Genomic DNA, 19,902 nt, shown 5'->3' on the forward strand with positions numbered 1-19,902 from the left:
TATAAAAACGATCAAACAGGATGCTAATACACATCAAAAATCACAGCCATTCTAGCCCCCCTAAAAAGCAGGAGAGAAGGAGTGCGGTTTAACGTTGGTATTCCCCAGAAAAAAAGTTGGTAATTGCATGGCGCAGATTAGAACCCAAATTGAAACGTAAGCAACTAAAATTGGTCATTATTATTGTGACTTATAAAAGTTTCAGGTTTAGTTCCATCATAGTGTTAAAGGTCCCATGGCATGAAAATTTCACTTTATGAGGTTTTTTAACATTAATATGCATTCCCCCAGCCTGCCTATGGTCCCCCAGTGGCTAGAAATGGTGATAGGTGTAAACCATTGACATATATATAATGGACCAATAGACCCCGTTGCTCTGGACGGAGACCAGTGAAGGCTATTAGAAGCACTTTTCCGGTGATCTCTTGCTTTACTGCGCAGCCTCCAACTGACAGAGACAACGTAAATGTGACGTGAGCAACCTGTCTGAAAGTTGGAAGTCTTCTGGTAGCTGTGACAAGAGAAATCTCAATCATTTCCAATCTTACAGAGATGGAGAGCGTAGGTATATGTAAGGAGATAACATAGGCACAGGCTAATTATTGCTAACTAACATGCTAGTTAACATTAGTAATTAAACCTAAACAGCTAATGTAAGTCGAAACTGCCTGCGAGCTTCTCCTGTACTATACGGTAATTCATCTACTGTGCGACAGTAAGTCACTTGGTTATGACACAATTGTTAGCTTATTTTTACAAAAACGTCTGCTACGGAGCCATAACGTGAGATACAAGGTAATGGAGCCTTTTATACATTGTCGTGTTTCTTTAGAAATAAACAATGGACAAATAGAGTCTTTAAACGCTTCAGATGTAAAGTTATTTGCAGTCAAATGATGTAAAAAAAAAAGGCGGTCATGTTAATGCTAACAAGAGGTGATACCTTTGTAGCTACAAAATGGCGCCATCGGAGGTTCGAGTTCTGAAGCGAAGCTTACCCCTTGGTGTAAACCGAGCCCTGGGTATCCTGCTCTGCCTTTGAGAAAATGAAAGCTCAGATGGACCAATCAGGAATCTTCTCCTTATGAGGTCATAAGGACCAAGGTTACCTCCCCTTTCTCTGCTTTGCCTGCCCAGAGAATTTGGCCCACCCATGAGAGAGAGACATCATGTCTTTCAATCGAGAAAAGTGGCAGTTGGTCAAGGCCACACCCCCACCCTCCACCTTGCAGTATTAGGGGACCACTAAGGTCTATATAAAAGAGACTTCAGATACAGTATTAGGGGACCACTAAGGTCTATATAAAAGAGACTTCAGATACAGTATTAGGGGACCACTAAGGTCTATATAAAAGAGACTTCAGATACAGTATTAGGGGACCACTAAGGTCTATATAAAAGAGACTTCAGATACAGTATTAGGGGACCACTAAGGTCTATATAAAAGAGACTTCAGATACAGTATTAGGGGACCACTAAGGTCTATATAAAAGAGACTTCAGATACAGTATTAGGGGACCACTAAGGCCTATATAAAAGAGACTTCAGATACAGTATTAGGGGACCACTAAGGCCTATATAAAAGAGACTTCAGATACAGTATTAGGGGACCACTAAGGTCTATATAAAAGAGACTTCAGATACAGTATTAGGGGACCACTAAGGTCTATATAAAAGATACTTCAGATACAGTATTAGGGGACCACTAAGGTCTATATAAAAGAGACTTCAGATACAGTATTAGGGGACCACTAAGGCCTATATAAAAGAGACTTCAGATACAGTATTAGGGGACCACTAAGGTCTATATAAAAGAGACTTCAGATACAGTATTAGGGGACCACTAAGGTCTATATAAAAGAGACTTCAGATACAGTATTAGGGGACCACTAAGGTCTATATAAAAGAGACTTCAGATACAGTATTAGGGGACCACTAAGGCCTATATAAAAGAGACTTCAGATACAGTATTAGGGGACCACTAAGGTCTATATATAAAAGAGACTTCAGATACAGTATTAGGGGACCACTAAGGCCTATATAAAAGAGACTTCAGATACAGTATTAGGGGACCACTAAGGTCTATATAAAAGATACTTCAGATACAGTATTAGGGGACCACTAAGGTCTATATAAAAGAGACTTCAGATACAGTATTAGGGGACCACTAAGGTCTATATAAAAGAGACTTCAGATACAGTATTAGGGGACCACTAAGGCCTATATAAAAGAGACTTCAGATACAGTATTAGGGGACCACTAAGGTCTATATAAAAGAGACTTCAGATACAGTATTAGGGGACCACTAAGGTCTATATAAAAGAGACTTCAGATACAGTATTAGGGGACCACTAAGGTCTATATAAAAGCATCCAAAGAGCACCATGTCATGGGACCTTTAATAATGTCAAAAAACGTTAGCTGACTTGTTGTTCAGAGATTATCGGCTAATGAAATTACTGATTTAGCAGTTGTTTTTTTCATTGCCCTGTATCCATGTTGCATTCTCATTAGGGGCTGAGCCCCCTAAAGGTCTGATCCTAGAATCGCCCCTGATCACAGCTCAAGCTTGTTGTGCACAATGTGTTTCAACTGTACCCCTGTACCTGGTCTACCCTACTGCCAGGTTGGTGCACCAACCATTTCAGTGGAAATTCACTTTTTGCAAATAATGCGACGTTAATCATAGCAGCTGAGGAGTGTACCTTCTGTGTGGGGGCGCGGCCTCCTCTCTGGCTCCCTATGTTTGTTTCTCTATCTGTCAGAAAGAGTGTCCCGGGAGGACGGAGGCTTTGGGTCACGGAGCAGTCCCCCATCCACAGCGGCGGAGATGGCGGACCCCGCAGCGCAGACCACCATCAAGGTTGTGTGCCGTTTCAGGCCGCTGAACAAATCGGAGTTGGCTCGGGGGGACAAGTACATCCCGACATTTCAGGGGGACGACTGTGTGCAGATTGCGGTGAGTTTTCTCTATTTCACAGCTCTGGGTTCAGAAGATAAACAGCACTCCACATCTCCCACTTTTCATTTCGGCTAGTGAAAGTCAGAACATTTTCAATAAAAATATGTTTAAGTGTCCTTAACCATAGGCTAGGCTACTAATTATAATGCAGATATATGTTTAGTCTATATGTCTTTAGTTCTGGTTTCAACGTGACTCTTTTGGTGTCGTAGATAGCCTGGAAAACACGGCTTTAAAATGAAGTTAAACCTCCAAGCCCTCGTTGCAAACATGGACCAAACTTAATTCAAAATTCTAGCAATTTAATCTGACTTTGGTAATCAGCAATACTCCAAATAGGCTACATAAGGTTAAACACGTTCTGAATTATTTAGAATAATTAAGTTAATTAATTAATAATAATTAAATAAGTCATCCACTACTTTAGTAGTGTGCCTTTAGTGAGTGTAACGTTAGCTCTGTATTAGCCTTTCCAGGGGATTCACTTTTCCCTAAAGTTGGCAGCAGTATGGTGTCGATTTAAAGACGTCAGACTTTTCTCAACTTGAACCAGTCTGGACTTTCATCAGTGAAGCTAAAATGTGTCTGTTTTATCTAAATTGAATCAGTTTCACCTGTAATTCATCAGCTCCACCTGCGCCTAATCGGCCTCGGAAGGACATTACTTTGAGGTTAATGCTAACCTTAGCATGCTAATGTCTTGGCAGAGTCATGATAATGCTAGCGTGCTATGTTAGCTATAAAAGCTGACTAGACACAGCTTAGGTTGGATGTTGAGCTGAGCATTAAAAAGTAAAGCTTATAGTCTGATGAAAGTGGTCCTTTTGAGGTGATTCTGACAAGATGAATTAAAAAAGTTCCAAAATGGCCACTGTACAGCCCTGTGACTAAAAGACTAAATGAATGAATGTGTGAAAAAGCTTGCTAGTAAGGCCAGACACTGGTAACAAATTAAAGGCAAAACTTGAATAAATGTGTAGAGAAACATAACAAATGCAGTCTTCCATACAGGGCACAATGTGAACGGTTCAATGAGTATGAAAAATGAGAATCATATTATAGAGCTCAACAGCGGGTTCCGGAAGTAAAAATACAATGCAATTTCTCCATTGACAATTTGGAGTATAAGCCATAAAATGATAACCGTCGATGGTAGACTTAAAACCAGCATGCCGACGTGACTAAGTGATTTTATATAATCATATAGACAGCAAAAATTATGGGGCACCAATCTTGTCTTGAGATAAACGTCTTTTATTCGCGATGTCTTGGATAAGTACTTCATTACCCACAATCCTGAACAATCCCACAGTGACGCCTCTGATTGGTGGAACTCATGCTGGTGAGGAGTGGGAGGAGGGGGAGCTGCCTGCACGAACCGCCACGAGGATTTACGACGCTGCACGAACCACGATCTGTTCCACGCTTCCGCCTGGAAGCTAACGTTAGTTTAGCTAACAGCTATTTCGGCTAACCGCTAGCTGACAGCTTGATTCAGTCTAAATAAAGTTAACTCAAACTAAACACTGGGGAAAGCAGGCTACACCTGATGTAACAGCCGTTTTATATTATAACGGTTATTTTCAGGTTTTATTTTGAGGGTCTGTTAAAGTTATTACATGCTGTCTCAGCTAGCGGTTAGCCGAATTAGCCTTTAGCTAAACTAACGTAGCTTCCTTTATTCAGTGGTGCGTGGTGGTTTATGGGATGAGTAGTTCCTTCGCTTTGAAATGACGATATGTACACACTCTTGTACCTTTGACTTTTTGGGGATTTTGTGTTCGTTTTTTCACTCGAAATGGTATGTTGTATGCATATGAGTCACGTACCATCTGGTTAGCCTAATGCATGGTCTAAAACTCTTTATGTACGTATTTTTCCAGACGTCAGTGGGAGAAATGAATGGGAAATTTACTTTCGGAACCCAAGGTCTCTCAGAGGAGGGGCGTGACTGTTGAGCTCTATAGGCCTATGGCTTTCACAGTGAACACCTACAGTATGGGAGATCTTTCCACTATATATCACTATGCCACTATACATGTATATCACATCAAATATCACAACATTTTTGACCAATGCAAATTTCTCAATATCGATATTACAACAAAATTGTAGGGTTGACAATTAGTGCTTTCACAAATTATTTACAGGGACATTCTAAAACACTTAACGTGAAAAAGCTTAACGTGGTTTAATGTACCTAAACAATGGTCAGTGATCACCAAATTTCTCATGTCCCATATCTTGTCATGAACACTTGTAAAAAAAAACTAAACCGAAATCCAAAGTTCATAGAAGTTATCTCCCATTAACGTTTTCTTCTTCATTGGCGCCTATGGTGAGGAAAAAGCTTCATGTGGTTTAATGTACCTAAACAATGATATTACCAAATTTGTCTCTCGTATTGCTTCTCATAACCACTGAAAAATGTAACCCAAAGTCCAATTATTATAGCCGTTAACTGACATTAAGCAATCAATCATCGCCATATTTCTCTCTCATATTGCTTTACCAACTTTAACCACGTTAAGTTTTTTCATGTTAAGCGTTTTAGAATGTCCCTTATTTACACAATGAGATTTTTGATACATATAATTGTTATAATAACTAAGTGGGTAAAGGCAAATTATTTAACTGTGAGAACAGTCTGGAAAGTTCCGAAAATGACATCACTTTACTGTAATGCAGCCTTTAAAAAACCAGGAAAAGACAACACTTACGTCATATCACGATATTACAATATCCAAAATCTAAGATGATATCTAGTCTCATATCACAATAACAATTTATATTAATATATAGCCCAGCACTGTTTTGCACTCTCCATTACTGTGAGTGAGTGAATATATATCTTTTAGAAGAATGGTGTTAATACCTCAACTACACTTGCGCAATCTATGACACTGATATGACACTGCATCTGCTCTAAAGGCTCGTGATGGAACAACACCTTACTAACATACTTTATGTGGGTTTTTCCTTTCATTTGTCACCCTGAAGTTTAATTTCTGTATGAATTTAGACTCGGCTTTTATAGGACATATGGCAGGGGTTGCATTAGCCTTTTGTTTCAGCCTGATGTTCATAACCATTGCAAATAAAAAAAATAAAAAAAGATGAATGGTTGCTTTGTCATACGCCAACAGATAACCAGTTATGTCATGTGGAAAAGTGTTGTTGTACTGTTTTACTGCTATTTTCAGTGCAGATCTTACCTAAGGCAGCATTAGGCCAGGCCTCAGATATGTCGCTTTTTCCCCCTCCACTATTTAGTTAATGTAACACTTGAACATCTGTGCCAAAATATTCAGAATATGATCCAGATTTGTGACAGTTAAGCATTCCTACCTGCCAATAAGAAAACTGTATGCTTGTTGCTGATTAGCCAGAAATCGTTTTATTTTGACAAAGAAATGTAACTCAATGTCCACTTACTAGCTTTTTCCAGAGCTCAGCAGAAGGATTTTACTCAGTTGTCATGGAGATAGCGCAGTTGTCATCACGTATATTTTCCAAAGTCGAGAAATAACATTTCCACTGCTTGCTATTGAGGGAATTACTGTAATTGTTGGGGCTTTGTGAATTATAGTGTGGTCTAGACCTACTCTATCTGTAAAGTGTCTCGAGATAACTCGTGTTATGATTTGATACTATAAATAAAATTGAATTGAATTGAATTTCACATTCAAGAGATTCATTATTTTATATTATTAACCATAATCTTAAAAAAACCTTAGTTTATGTAATATGTGCACCTTGTTCATGTGCTATGCCAAAGGAATCAGGTATTGACTCAGTCAGACAAAATAACAATTATAATATAACAACATTGACCACGATTATCAGTACTGTTAAAAATGTCAGTCAGCCTATAATCTTTATTTTTTTTTTTATACCAATTATTAGGATGTATTGTGTATGGCATATGGTTAGATACTGACCCTGATGGACAGATTTTGGAGTTGAAGGAAAATGTGTTTGTTTGTATATGTAGTGGTTCCCCATAGTGTGATATGCTGTAATATTTTTATTTTTTATTTCACCTTATTTTTACAGGCAAGTCATTAAGAACAGGTCCTTATGGCGGCCTAACAAGTGGCAAAGCCACTTAGGGAAAGGGAAGGAGGGCTAGGAAATAAATACATTAGAAATACATACAGTTTAGAAATGACATAAAATACATTTGAAAACACTTATAACGAGTGCCCAGGTACATGGGTGAGTACGAGAGGGAGAAACCATTAACATATTTAGCTGGAAAAATTATTATGTAGAGAAGCAACTGCATATGTCCGTGACCAAGAATGATATGATGCTTTTTTAAAGATTTCTTTTTTTGGGGGGGCATTTTTAAGCTTTTATTGACAGGACAGCTGATGAAATGAGAAGGGAGAGAGAGAGGGAATGACATGCAGCAAAGGTGCCGCAGGTCGGAGTCCAACCCGCGGCCACTGCGTCGAGGAGTGAACCTCTATATATGGTCTCTACCAAATGAGCTATCTGGGCGCCCAATATAATGGTTTTGAAGGATGAAATGGAAATTAATTTGTCCAGTTTGAGACTCTTTTGCAGAGCATTCCAGTCATGAGCAGCGGCAGATTGAAAAGATGCGAGACCAGAGGCAGAGTTGGTTTTAGGAATGCTTAATTGAAGATGAAGTGAGGACCGAGTGTTGTATGTGACAGACTTTGGCTGCAGCAGGTGACCTAAGTAAGGAGGTGATCGGCCAAGAAGGGTCCTGTAAATGAAAGTGAACCAGTGAATCTTACGGCGAGTGTGAAGGGAGGGCCAGTTGATAGATGAATATAGGGCGCAGTGGTGGGTATTGATAAATACATTGCTGGTTTTTCAACTCAGTGCCATGAAAAAGCTTGATGACTTGGCTGTACAGGGACAGACTGAAGAGTTCATCTCAACATTTTGCCTGTGTGGCTGGCAGCAGGGACTGCAGGATGTAGCAGAGCCTAGAAGTAGATTTTGCAGGAAACTGAAGCCTGATTAAGTCACTTCCTCCATTTGAGAAAAGTGCACGTAAAGTACCTGCTGCTACATCAAGCTGTGTTTGGTGAAATCTATGTGAAACTAGTAATTACAATTTTTAAATTCAACTGCTGAGCTGTACTCCGCAGTCATTAGAGCATTAGGCTACACCGTAATGATGACTCATTTATTAAACAGACTCTATTTCTGTGTCATTAGTCTATATCCACAACGTTCCACTTCCGGGAATGCTACGGTGCCGGCGTAAATTCTGCCGGATCACGCTCTTTTCACCCAGATGTCCGTCACCTTCCTCTTTCTTTGTGTTGGCGTTCTAACCTCCGGTGGATTTGTGAGGACTATGGTTAACTGCTCCTCAGATCTCTGGAGGGTAAATCCAGACAGCTAGCTAGACTATTCGTTCAATCTGAGTTTTCTGTTGCACGACTAAAACTACTTTTGAACGTACACATGTTCCACCAAAACAAGTTCCTTCCAGAGGCTATTTAGCAGAGGCACCGTGGCTCCATCTGGCGCTTAGCGCCGCCCAAGATGATTGTGATTGGGTTAAAGAAATGCCAATAAACTCCGTCTCCCGTCCCAGAATGCTGTGTGGACCAGCCAGCCCTTCCCCTGCAGCCCTGTAGAGGAAGGTCTGGTAAAGCAAGACTAATATTACCTTAAAACTATCTACCACCAACCTCTTTTATTCTGAAGCTCAGCGGTCCATATTAGAAGTCTTATTGTTTCCTGTATGAACGCATGCTGACTAGAGCTGTAACAATTCCAAATTTTGCTGTACAATCATTTCTCCCAGAAATAACTGCGATTAACAATATAATTGTCTCTTTCAGTCACATATAAAAATATTTATGGATTTATTACTTTCGCAAACAAATCAAAGTTTTGAATGAATTCCAGGTAACATCTTTTCCATATATCACTGTCATGTGACCCAGATAATGTCATAAAACAAATGCACAGCCTATGAAGTAAAAACATTGTTTTTTTTTTCTTAAATGAACATAAAGTTGACAATAGAACATTTATCTTCATTCATAAAAATCACTGCCTTTGTTCTTTCGTAAATAAAGAAGTGCCAACAACAACAACAAAAAAAGCATTGCTTTAGCTCAACAGTCTGACCATTAATCATTTATATAAATTACAATTTGGCATATCTAAACAAAATCAACAATTACCATCAAAAGCCATACCACTTAGCACCTTAGCTAATGTTAGCAATGAATTGCGGTTGAACAAAGAAATGGCGATTACGTGAAAATATTGCGATTAGACAATTATGTATTAATTGTTACAGGCGGGATGCTGACAACCACTCCTCCGAATATTTTCCCCTTTACAGTTTTGTTTTGATAATCACACCTGCCTAGGTCAATTGCTAACATGCAGTGGACTTATGTGGAGCTATGTCGGCCTATCGCTGCGTAGCAATATGGAAATTCACGTTGGCATGTGTGATACTGGTGCTCATCACTGCACCCCCTCCTCTTCACAGGGTAAACCATACTACTTTGACCGCGTGTTCCAGTCCAATACAACTCAGGTGCAGTTCTACAACGCTGTGGCTCAGCAGATTGTCAGAGGTAAGATGTACAGCAGAATGCACATGTAGTCTCAGAGACCTTGACACACTAAAACCCTGGCAGTACAAGCCCAAACCTCAATACTAAAAGTGTTATTTCCTTCTCTGGATGTGTACAGATGTTCTAGGGGGCTACAATGGGACAATATTTGCCTATGGGCAGACATCCTCTGGTAAAACACACACAATGGAGGTAACATTTTAACTGTTGCTTTTACCACTGAGCAAAAATACTAAAAATAGTGACTAAAAAGCCTAAAGATCAGTGCTGTGCTGTCTTGTTCACACTTTTTATATGTGTATATATATATATATATATATATTATTGTGTACTAAAGGGAGATCTCCACGACCCAGAGATGATGGGAATCATTCCCAGAATTGTTCAAGACATCTTCAACTACATTTATTCCATGGATGAGAACCTGGAGTTTCACATCAAAGTATGTTCCTCCCCATCAGGTGCTCGGGGGCTTTTAAACATCAAGCAGCGTTTTCCGCGGGGTCTTAAAAAGTCTAAAATTTTAAACTTTAAATTTTATGCCTTAAAAAGTCTTACATTCGCTCACGTATTTGTTCTGTCTTAAATCATTTTAAACAGGTCTTAATTTCCCTACGTCCATGCAACACAACCTCTAATGCTAATTTTTTCTTGTAGTTCTTTCTTTGGCTACTCCAAATATGAGTTGGCTGTATTAAGACTACAAATGAGACCAAGCAGCTTTTGTGTTATTGGAGCGAGTCTCTTTTAGATTGTACCATAGACATAAAACTGATTTTATTCTTCAGCTATGGGGAAGTGCAAGTTTAGAGATACTTTTTTCGGGCTTAGTTGATGTTGTGATAAAGGTCTTAAATTTCATTCATAATGGTCTTAAAAAGGTCTTAAAAAGTCTTAAATTTAACTTGGCGAAACTTAACTCAAGTACACGCCATAACGTTGGTTAAGTCTCACTGGAAGCTTTGCTTTGCAGGTTTCTTATTTTGAAATCTATTTGGACAAAATCAAGGACTGCTTGGATGGTATGTTTCAAGTCTCTCGTGGCTTCTTATCATTATCATTCTGGCCCTGATGCAAACAACATGATCGACCTGATGTGTACTTTCCTTCTCCTCCACAGTGTCAAAGATCAACCTGTCTGTACACGAAGATAAAAATAGGGTGCCCTATGTCAAGGTGAGACACATGGCCATTTATTTCTGTGTTGAGAAATGTTATTTGAGGTTGCAACATTGTTTGTCCCAGCCAGTTGTAATGCATTAGCTACGAATGACATAAGAGGATATGATGTAGAAAACAATGGCACATCTGTGATCTGCACGATAAGAAGAGGGTATATGTCAGCCTTTCTCTAGTCTATATCCTCGACGTTCCACTTCTGGGATCGGTTCGATGCCGCAGGAAATTCCGCCGGATGCATGTCTTTTCGCCGATGTCCGTTTCCTTCCTCTTCCTTTGTGTTGGCGTTCTAAACTCTGGTGGATTTGTGAGGACTATGGTTAACTGCTCCTCAGATCTCTGCAGGGTAAATCCAGACAGCTAGCTAGACTATCTGTCCAATCTGAGTTTTCTGTTACACGACTAAAACAAATTTTAAACGTACACACGTTCCACCAAGACAAGTTCCTTCCAGAGGCTATTTTGCAGAGGCACCGTGGCTCTGTGCGGAGCTTAGCACCGCCCATGACGATTGTGATTGGTTTAAAGAAATGCCAATAAACCAGAGAAAGTTGTTCTCCCATCCTGGAATGCTATGTGGACTAGTCAGACCCTCCTCCGCAGCACTGTGGAGGAAGGTCTGGCTATGTGAGACTAGCCTTTCTCAAACTATGGACACCGGGCCGCGGAACAATGCCTACTGGGCCGTGGGACCTTACCAAAAAATTAAAATAGGCTACATAACCGGGCATGGGCTGCTGTGGGACTGCTTTATTAGAGTAAGTAACCTAGAGGATAAGGGCCACACATTACTGGGCCTTGGCACAAAAAAGATTGAGAAATTCTGGTATATGTTACATAACCTGCGCAATATTCAATTCAATTCAATTCAATTTTATTTATAGTATCAAATCATAACATAGGTTATCTCGAGACACTTTACAGATAGAGTAGGTCTAGACCACACTCTATAATTTACAAAGCCCCAACAATTCCAACAATTCCAGTAATTCCCTCAAGAGCAAGCAGTGCGACAGTGGCGAGGAAAAACTCCCTCTTGGGAAGAAACCTCGGACAGACCCAGGCTCTTGGTAGGCGGTGTCTGACGGGCCGGTTGACTTGCAATACAGACTTTTACAATAATTGTTTTTAGTGGAATGAGTTTTTTTTATCTTTTATTTTGCTTTAAATTGTGAGTTTTATTTAAGTAGATGGGGGAATGAAGATAGAGTATAAAAGATACTGAGAACACAAGGTAATAAGATCCCTCTCTCTTCATAACTTTCCCTCTGAAAGCATCAGCCTGATACAGTATGTCACCATCTCCTCTGCTAATAATTGTCTGACTGTAAAACCGGCCTGCTACAGGGCTGTTCTCACACACAGCCTTTCTTTGTGACTGCATGTGTCTCCAGGGGTGTACCGAGCGTTTTGTGAGCACTCCTGAGGAGGTCATGGATGCCATAGACGAAGGCAAAAACAACCGGCATGTGGCTGTCACAAGTGAGTTGGTGCACTGAGAGCCTTTAGGGGCTGCAGCCTCTCATGGGTTCAACCTCGCCGAGTCTCCTGACTGCAGCGAGACTCATCCGCCAAGACGCTGCCTCTGCCACACACATAATGAGACAGAAATGTTCAAACAGGCGGGGTTTTTAAAACACACAATTAGAGCTGTAACAATTCCAAATGTTGCTGTACAGTTAATTGTCTCAGAAATAATTGCGATTAATAATATAATTGTCTCAATCAAATTTAAAAACATTTATTTATTTATTACTTTTGTTTAAGTTCTGAATTAATCCCGGCATAGGTCATTTGGTTATAGATCACTGTCATATGACCCAGATAATGTAATAACACAAATACACAACCATTGAAGTAAACAATGCCCCTTTATTGCTATACCCTTTTTTTTCTAACTTTATCCCCTCCCTTGTCATTTTTGTTGCTATGAATGTGTTAAGGGTCAAGTGCCAACAACTAATAATTAACATAATAATAACAATATATTGTCCGTGGCCAGTTTGGCTCAGTGGGTAGAGCAGGCTCACATATACTGAAAGGTTTATGTCTTGACGCAGAGGTTCAGAGTTCCAGTCTGACCTGTGATGATTTCCTGCATGTCTTCCCCCACTCTCTCCCCTTTCTCACCTAGCTGTCCTGTCAAAATTAAAGGTGGAAAAGCCCCAAAAAATAATTTTACAAATATATATATATATATTCCGACCAATACTCAGTTATCTATCTACAATTTGGCATATCTAAACACAATTGACAATTACCAGTCATACGTTAGCACCTTAGCTAATGTTAGCAATTCATTGTGTTTAGACAAAGAAATCGCGATTACATAGAAATATTGACAATAGACAATTATATAATAATTGTTACAGGCTTAATGACACAATGTGATATCATGTGTTTTGGCCTGTAGTTATACTGAGTTTAATTTTACTCTTTGGTGCATCTTCTGATAATCTTTGATTTCACATGACTCTTTTTTGCATCTAATATTTTCAAAAATGAAAAGTTAAATTGTCTAAACATCAGACTGTCACTGCATGGATACAATAGTAAAAAGTGTTAGGTACCTTTGGCCAATAAAATAAGTGACCCAAAATGATTTATGTGGTGTTTTTGAAACAGCTACTCATTATAAGCCCTATTAATTTTTCATGAACTATGTGTTCCCACACAAGTAAATATTCTGTGGAGACAATGACATGCACATAATATTCCAGTTTTTTGCCCTTATTCCCAAAAAGACTATATTCTGACTAAACTGTCTACACGGCTAATGAAAGTGAGTACTCCACTAATATTCCCGTTTACATGTAGCCGTGCAAACCAGGACTTTCTCAGAGTTTTCCAGCGGTGGAGGTCTTGTTGGAGCGTGTGAACACAGCGTCCCTCTTTTATTCCTTCAACCAGCTTCTAGAAAAGGTCGGCATAGCGATGTGTGCTCATATCCAAAAACCTGTTGATATCCAAGTCTTTGATAAAGTTTAAAAGTAGCTGTGTTTCTCCTTCTTATCGGTCTCCAGCCTTTCAAACTGTTAGCTGGTTGGTTTGTGTACAGAAACCATAGCAACGCACAGAGCTGACCATAAACCTGCGGTGAAAACCCTGAATGAGACGCATATTCCAAATGTGCTGTATACATATCCAAAGAATGCCTCTAAAACCTGAATAATACCGGAATATCACACGTCTTAATCAGAAAATGCTATATTCGATAAAAGGCCTTATTCGGAATATCCTACCGGAATATGTTGTTTACATAACCTGTATCAAATTCGAAATATTGTCATATTTGGAATAATAGTGGAATATTGGTGTGCATGTAAAGGTGCTGAGTGTCCTTGCTCGCAGGTGTTATTGGCCCCTCGCAAGTTGAAACGTAATTGGAATATGAGGAAACCAGAAAATCAGTAATTAAAATGAAGACGCTATGAAAGGCTTATTACCCATAATTCTGTTAGCTTTGTCCACAGTAGCCTATAGCCTAAATATTACGCATGAAGCCTATGGGGTACTCCCCTGATTTAGTATTTCACCTCCATAAAGTTGTTTGTCTTGTGAGAGACAAAATAAAAAGCATGGTCAAAATTGAGGGAGTACAGGTCCAGATATCCTGACGTTTAGTCCCTAAATCCTACCTTTCCCCCAATTCACCTGGATAGCATTATCACTAGACCTTCCCACCCCCATGTCTTCCAAATTCCTCACCTTTCAACCTGTTTCTAAACTATTTTTTGTAAATACATTTTTGTATTTCTTGATTCTAGTGCAGTAACCCCCCTTATTCTTTTTTTTTCTTCATACAAACACTAATTGGCAAGATGGCAAGATTTTCCACGTAGTGAAAAGAAAAGGTTTTAGGACTCTGTTCTAAAACCTGCTCTGTTATACACAGAAATGATTTGATTAGACATAAGGTATGTTTCTGTGTGTTTCTGTGTTTTCTGTGTGTATGTGTGTGTGTGTGTGTGTGTGTGTGTGTGTGTGTGTGTGTGTGTGTGTGTGTGTGTGTGTCAGACATGAACGAGCACAGTTCCAGGAGTCACAGCATCTTCCTCATCAACATCAAGCAGGAAAACTCTCAGACTGGACAGAAATTCACCGGCAAGCTCTACCTGGTGGATCTGGCTGGTAGTGAAAAAGTAGGTTTCCATCCTGCCCTCTTCCTCCACCTCCCTCCATCTTCTCTTTGCCTCTGTGGCTTCCCAGTTTCTGCATCTGCATTTTTCTCCGGTTTTAATTTTAATTTTGCTTCTAAACCGTATAGGTCCCATATTGTAAAAAGTGAGGTTTGTAAATGGACTGCATTCAGCGGTGGAATGTAACTGACAACATTTACTCAAGTACTGTACTTAAGTACTAATTTAAGGTACTTGTACTTTACTTGAGTCTTTCCTTTAATGCCACTTTCTACTTCTACTCCGCTACATTTCAGAGAGATTTCATTTGTTTTAAATTCAACATGCCATTAGTTGTATGTTTGTTGTAACAATACTGAAAGCAGCAGAAATGCAGAACTGAGTACACTTTAATATCTGTTTATGTATCGCGTGTAATATCGTTTTCACAATATTCAAGCCTAACTCAATGTGCTTTACACACTACAGGCACCATTCATAGATAGATAGATAGAGATAGAGATACTTTATTTATCCCGAAGGAAATTAGGGTGTCCAATAGCTTATACACATCATACATACACACAGGCAAACAGTCATATGACATATGACATCCACGCTAGAGTGCGGATCGGGCCGCATTTTTCTGTCCGAGCCCGGCCCGCGTCAAACAGAGCAGTAACCGTACCCGACCCGAGCCCGACAGGCATTAAGATATTTATGTCTGCTCCCGACTAATGATACATGTACGTTTGTTTGTGTTGAAAGCTTTTATTAAGCAAGCTATTGTAGGAAGGCATTTGGAAATGTCAGCAGCTGAATACATCATTGCACATGGGGCAACAAGCGCACATTAACACAGGCGCGCACCTACATAATAAGCTTTTTTAAATTTAAAATGATCAACGCTATTGTGACCGAACCCAAACATCATTTCTAAATATCTGTCCAAACCACCGTTTCGGGTATCCATCCTCTAATCTATGCACACATACATACTACAAAAATACAAAGGAAGATATGAATAGTGTGCTCTTACACTAAAGTAAGTTTATAGCATGTTTAAAGGAGCGTTGTGGAAAAAAAATGCAGAAAGGTACAATGGTATCATCCACACATCCATGCACTGTTGGAGGAGCCTGCCATACAAGGTGCCACATGCTCATCAGACACATTCACACACCGATGGCGCATTATTTGGGGTTCAGTCAAGGGGGTAAGCGAGCCTCCACAAAGCGTAGCTCCTATGGAGCCCTTTTGTTGCTATCAAGCCATCACCCCCGTTAACATTCATTGACTCCCATTCATTTTGACATCACATTGACAGCGAATAACTTTACATCTGAAGAGTTTAAAGACTCTATTTGTCCATTGTTTATTTCTAAAGAAACACGACAATGTATAAAAGGCTCCATTACCTTGTATCTTACGTCTCTGTACCGTAGAGTCAGTAGAACCTTGCAGGCAGTTTGGACTTACATTAGCTCTTTAAGTTTAATTACTAATGTTAACTAGCATGTTAATGATCAATAATTAGCCTGTGCCTATGTTATCTCCTTACATATACCTACGCTCTCCGTCTCTGTAAGATTGGAATGATTGAGATTTCTCTTGGCACAGCTACCAGAAGACTTCACACTTTCAGACACGTTGCTCACGTCACATCTACAGTACGTCGTCTCTCTCAGTTTGAGGCTGCTCAGTAACGCTCAGCCATCACTGGAAAAGTGCTTCTAATAGACTTCACTGGTCTCCGTTACAAGTGTACGGCGTGGCTTTGTCCATTAATTTGACTGTCTATGGGTTCAGTATCTTACCCAAATGACCAAATGACAGTGCTGTGACTCTGAGAAACATTGACCAATCAGAGACAGGCTTTTTAGCGAGGGCTTAAAGAGAGGCACTAAAACAGAGTGTTTCAGACTGAGGGTGAAAACAGGTATATTGAGATAGACAGTATGTAAAGAATGTTGTAGTAGAAACCCAAAATACAAGTGAGCATAATATGGGACCTTTTTAAACCAATAATATGGTTCAAATTGTATTGACGGAATTTATGTAACAAAACTTTGACACACTATTGCTGCTGCTCCGGACACGACAGTAATCTGTCCGTCAATATGAAATGTTCATAAGCCAAGGGTAGCACTGTGTTGGTGGTGTCTTTTGCTAAATTGACTGGAGTCTAGTCTCGCTGTTTCACTTCCTGCTCGGCAGGCCAAAGGCCCGCGGTTCCAGTGTAAGGCCGGCTGCACACTGCCTGCGTGGCGTGGCGTTTCTGTTGCTTGTCACCTGCGTGGCGTTCTCTATGTCTTTGCACACCAGAAACGCGGCGCTGCTGCTGCTAGCCTTGTCTGGACACATGTATGTTTCCCATAAATATAAATATATACTGATTTGACTACAGCAAAGACAACATCGGCAGTATTGACGGCAAAATAGGCTACAGAATATTTCCTTCCTTTGAAAATCGATTTTTTTTTGTTTTTAAATCCATTTATATCTGCATTTATGTCAAAACCTAGAGACTTTCAAACATCAAAATGTCATTTATTAATATGTATTTGTGTCAAAATGACATAAAACAACATATAAACATCTGTTCCTATTCTATTTTGAATGGAAACGCTTCCAACACCCTTGCGTGTAAAATAGGCGTCGGTAGTGTGCATGCTCTAACCTGTTAACATTGGAGACGTGCAGCTGACGCGCTCATGCGATTGTTTGTGGGGTCTGCGGCGGAGAATAGGGGTTATGCTTTTAGTTGTGCAGAGTAATCCTGTCAAATAATGTTGGTGTTTCTAATGCTACAGTCTGGTTCCAGCCTGATTAAGAGAAGTCACTGTGTGTTTCCCAGGTGGGTAAAACGGGAGCGGAGGGCACCGTGCTGGATGAAGCCAAGATGATCAACAAGTCCCTATCTTCACTGGGAAATGTCATTTCAGCTCTGGCAGAGGGCTCGGTGAGGCAGGCAGCACTTCCTGGGGGGAGTTTTCAGAGGGATTTGGTCCTATTAGTGCTAATAAATAAACAATGTGTGTGTTAACATGTGATTCAAATGTTATGATAAGGATCCCTAGAATGAAGAATGATAATTTATTTTGAAAAGTTCCATTTGATCAGGATCCCTCTAAACAAGAATGATGTAAACATTGTCTACATTTATTTTGAAATGTTCCAATGGCCAGCAGCTGAGGTTCTTGTATATACACAGGGTTTTCCTGTAAGAAAAAGTTTTGGCGCATGGTCCATTGTGAGACAGGACAAACCCAGATATATTTTAAACAATGACTGATAATAATGTACAATCTAAAAATGATGGCTTTGAAAATGACTCTTACAAACACATTATACCTAGAAATGTAAATGATGTCAGTAGGAACCCCATGTGTGTGCTGTGGATTCTAATGTGTGTCCTCTGTCAGAGCTATGTGCCGTACAGAGACAGTAAGATGACCAGGATCCTGCAGGACTCCCTGGGAGGGAACTGTCGGACCACCATGGTCATCTGCTGCTCCCCCTCCGCTTTTAACGACGCTGAGACCAGGTCCACACTACTGTTCGGACAGAGGTACACACACACACAGACACATATACACACACACACACACATACTGGGAGCCGATAAAATCTGTGAACCAAACTGCATGGAAATCATGAGAATCACTTTCACGGAAGCTAATGTGGCAATCCAGCGGATCGGGTCGATGCATCGCTACTTTTTTGTTGTTGTACCTGTGGCCGGGTTGGCTCAGTGGGTAGAGCAGGTGCACATATATATATATACCTCTCATACTGAGAGGTTTATGCCTCGATGCACAGGTCCAGGGTTCAGATCCGACCTGTGACGATTTCCTGCATGTCTTCCCCCTTTCTCACCTAGCTGTCCTGTCAAAATAAAAGCAGAAAAGCCCCAAAAACTATCTTAAAGAAAAAATAAGGTTCTGTTGTACCCAACAGCCCATTTGTGTTTTAACCAGCCTCTTATCACCCATTAAAAAAAATAAAAAGCACTTATAGTTGCGCTTTCATATGGCTCTTTGTAGTTTGCCTTATTTGAAGCTCATGTACTTGCACTTACTTCTTGCTGTTCTTGCTGTGTGTACCTTCAAGGCTGAAAGCACTTAATGTAAAGTCACTTTGGATAAAAGCATCAGCTAAATGACATGTAATGTAATGTAAAAATGATTTCACGCACTGTTAAAGTACAAATGCTACCTATAATGCATATCAGACATTACATTTCCATTGCAATGTTGACAATTAAAAATTGGGTTGAGGACAAAATGTTAAGGTAAAATTAAACATTTTCACAACTATACCACTTTCCTGAAATTATCAGGCACATAGATAAAGACCTAAAAACCTTGTCCACCGCTGCAGAGGTTTCCACAATTGGCCTGTTCAGTGTGGGATCATGTTCTTGTTGCTGAACAAGTGAGTACCAGGGATTAGAGATAGTGCCTTCACAGAGGAGGATAACCCGCTCTGCTTTTAAAGACTAGCCAGGCATTATGTTTCTCCCAGCTTCCTGTCTTGTTGTGCTAAGCTAAGCTAATGCACGGCTGTAGCTTTGTATTCATGCATCCAGTCATAAGAGTGGTATCGATCTTCTAGGCAAGAAAGCAAATATTCCCAAAATGTATCTGTATGTATGTATGTGTGTCCGTGTTTGGGGGCAGAGTTTGGGCGGAAGGTAACCAGCACGTCCCACGCAGACGCCACATGGAGAACGCTTTACAACAGCGTTTGACTCTTTTCCTGCTTCCAAAGTTACATGATTGCTGCATATACCAAACTAACTTTTCTTCACTTTTCTGGAGCACGAGCAGATAGCTGAAAGGAACATCGCAACTGTTGTGTGGAAAAAGTTTGGCTCAATAAAAAGCCATTTTGCCAACACTAAATATCAAATAAAATCCAGACACTATATTGTATTAAGTTGCTGTGAGCTGTAAATTTATCACTTCTAAACAGATGGCCTTCAGAGCGCTGTGCAATGCAAGACTATTTCAGAGCTGAACCGGGCAGACCAATCAGTTTTCATCAGACTCAC

At 40.0% G+C, this 19,902-nt stretch overlaps 1 protein-coding gene across 4 annotated transcripts in view; it reads left to right on the forward strand.

Moving 5' to 3' along the window:
• The first annotated feature begins 2,611 nt into the window (after positions 1-2,611).
• LOC114549498 (kinesin-1 heavy chain) overlaps positions 2,612-19,902 on the forward strand; it is a 39,610-nt gene continuing 22,319 nt past the window's right edge. For 3 of the 4 annotated variants that reach the window (XM_028569833.1, XM_028569835.1, XM_028569836.1), the window contains exons 1-10: positions 2,612-2,959; positions 9,462-9,549; positions 9,668-9,741; positions 9,887-9,991; positions 10,523-10,571; positions 10,670-10,725; positions 12,123-12,210; positions 14,746-14,870; positions 17,704-17,808; positions 18,272-18,417. In XM_028569833.1, the coding sequence (XP_028425634.1) occupies positions 2,831-2,959; positions 9,462-9,549; positions 9,668-9,741; positions 9,887-9,991; positions 10,523-10,571; positions 10,670-10,725; positions 12,123-12,210; positions 14,746-14,870; positions 17,704-17,808; positions 18,272-18,417 (965 nt within the window). In that variant the 5' untranslated portion in view covers positions 2,612-2,830. The remainder of the gene's footprint in view (positions 2,960-9,461; positions 9,550-9,667; positions 9,742-9,886; positions 9,992-10,522; positions 10,572-10,669; positions 10,726-12,122; positions 12,211-14,745; positions 14,871-17,703; positions 17,809-18,271; positions 18,418-19,902) is intronic. The other variant, XM_028569834.1, reaches the window with a different exon arrangement.

The sequence above is a fragment of the Perca flavescens genome, chromosome 22 (assembly GCF_004354835.1).
Source record: "Perca flavescens isolate YP-PL-M2 chromosome 22, PFLA_1.0, whole genome shotgun sequence".
NCBI classification, from domain to species: domain Eukaryota; kingdom Metazoa; phylum Chordata; class Actinopteri; order Perciformes; family Percidae; genus Perca; species Perca flavescens.